At 49.2% G+C, this 1,902-nt stretch overlaps 1 protein-coding gene across 1 annotated transcript; it reads left to right on the forward strand.

Annotated features, from left to right (window-relative positions):
- On the forward strand, positions 517-1,514 carry LOC8083261 (mavicyanin). The gene is made up of 2 exons (XM_002460333.2): positions 517-804; positions 904-1,514. The coding sequence occupies exons 1-2, from the start codon at positions 642-644 to the stop codon at positions 1,206-1,208; spliced, it is 468 nt and encodes a 155-aa protein (XP_002460378.1). The 5' UTR covers positions 517-641; the 3' UTR covers positions 1,209-1,514.

The following is a 1,902-nucleotide window of genomic DNA, read 5'->3' on the forward strand; positions in this document are numbered from 1 at the left end:
TTCCCTTCCCTCGCTGGCCATCATTCGACCCTCGTTTTTCAGAGCACCTTTCCTGCTTCACTTGCTGAAATCAGAAGCTGGTTGGAGCCATGAACACACCCTTTTCTGTTTTCAATGCCCTCGAGGCCATGATTCCACGAATGTTTCTGTTGCAAAAGTAGTAGTAGAAAACATGCATGTTCTGATCATACAAAAGGAGGCGATCGAGATTGCCAGAAACCGAGAACGAACTTGTCAAAGATGCCCCCACCAGCTGGCCTAAGCACACCTTTCGCGTCCAGGCCTCTGAGAAGCTTTGAGTCGCACCCAAGGCATTCCAATTCCATGCTCTTCACACACTGCACCATTTCATTTCATTTCATTTTCTTTTCTTTTCTTTTTTATAAAACCGGCTAAAGCTGAGAAAAAGGTCGAGAGAGTAGGAATGTACACCGAAGAAATAATGCTCGATTGACGTCTTTTCGATCTTCAGAAAGCATTTTAGCCAGCAACCCTGTGGCCTATAAATGGACCCTCCAACCTCCAGTCTAGTGTCCTACAAAGCAACAATAGTGCTTATCCTGTTGGTATTCTTCTATACCTCCCTTGCTCTCGTCCCTCCCATTGTACCTGCAGTGCAGCCCATCATACTTTAGATCATCATGGCCAACGCCTTGCTGCTCCTCGTGGCGCTGCTCGTCGCCGGGTGCGCGGCTCTGGCTTCGGCCACGTCGTACACCGTCGGCGACGGGCAGGGCTGGACGACCAACGTCGACTACAGCACCTGGGCCAGCGGCAAGAGCTTCGCCGTCGGAGACAAACTAGGTGAGCTACCTCTCTGCTCTGCTCTGCTCTGCTCCTTCACGTACCAAGTCTCGTTCCATCAAGCGTGAGACACTGCAACTGGGATCATCGTGCATGCAGTGTTCAACTACATGAGCAAGGCGCACTCGGTGACGGAGGTGAGCAAGAGCGGCTACGACACCTGCTCCGGCGCCAACCCGCTGAGCGACGACGAGAGCGGCTCCACCGTCGTCCCGCTCCAGACCCCGGGAACGCACTACTTCATCTGCAACGTCCCCGGCCACTGCGCGGAAGGCATGAAGCTGGCCGTCGCCGTCTCCGCCACGCCGTCTTCCGCGGGGGGCGCCCTGCTGCAGGTCCCGGCGATGGCCTCCGTCGTCGCCGCGGCGGCCGCAGGCGCTGCGATCAAGCTCGCGCTCTTCTGACGGAGCACGGCGGCGCGGCTATGGATCGTCAGAGTCGTCTCAGGGTAGAGACAGTGCATGCAGTTGGCTATGTTCTTGGACGTTGATGGTTCGTGTAATCGGTGATTACTGTCCACACTTAATTTCTGCTACGTTTTCTGGCTATTGTTCTCGTCGTGCAGCTCATGTATGTATGTTACTCTGCGGTGGCGAGTGCCTTTTCTGATGCCTCTGTCGTTGTGTGTTCATCACCGGTGTATATCGTCGTGTGTGATTGTTCTTTGGGATATCTCTGTGTCAATAAAATTGCCTCATTCTCTAGTATTCCATCGATGCGTGCTCTGTACCTCTGTACAACACATCCTCTCCAGTCACTGTCTTGTCGGGTTAAGACTTGTTTAGTTCGCGAGAAGAAAATTATTAGGTGTCACGTCGAATATGTTGATATTAAACATAGACTAATTAAAAAAATAAATTACATAGCTCGCTTAGAAACTAAGAGATAAATTTATTAAGTCTAATTAATCTATCATCAGTACATGATGGTTACTGCAGCAATTATATAGCTAATCATAGACTAATTGGTCTTAAAAGATTCGTCTCATGATTTATAACCAAACTGTGTAATTTTTTTTTTCATCTATATATAATATTTCATGCATGTTACGAAAGATTCGATGAGATAGATAAAAAAATTTTAGGTGGGAACTAAACA

Source organism: Sorghum bicolor, chromosome 2 (assembly GCF_000003195.3).
Source record: "Sorghum bicolor cultivar BTx623 chromosome 2, Sorghum_bicolor_NCBIv3, whole genome shotgun sequence".
In the NCBI taxonomy this organism is placed as follows: domain Eukaryota; kingdom Viridiplantae; phylum Streptophyta; class Magnoliopsida; order Poales; family Poaceae; genus Sorghum; species Sorghum bicolor.

Coding starts and splice junctions, on each gene's coding strand:
- LOC8083261 (XM_002460333.2), top strand. CDS start 642: ATGGCCAACGCCTTGCTGCTCCTCGTGGCGCTGCTCGTCGCCGGGTGC. Junction 805..903: donor CGCCGTCGGAGACAAACTAG/GTGAGCTACCTC, acceptor TCGTGCATGCAG/TGTTCAACTACATGAGCAAG.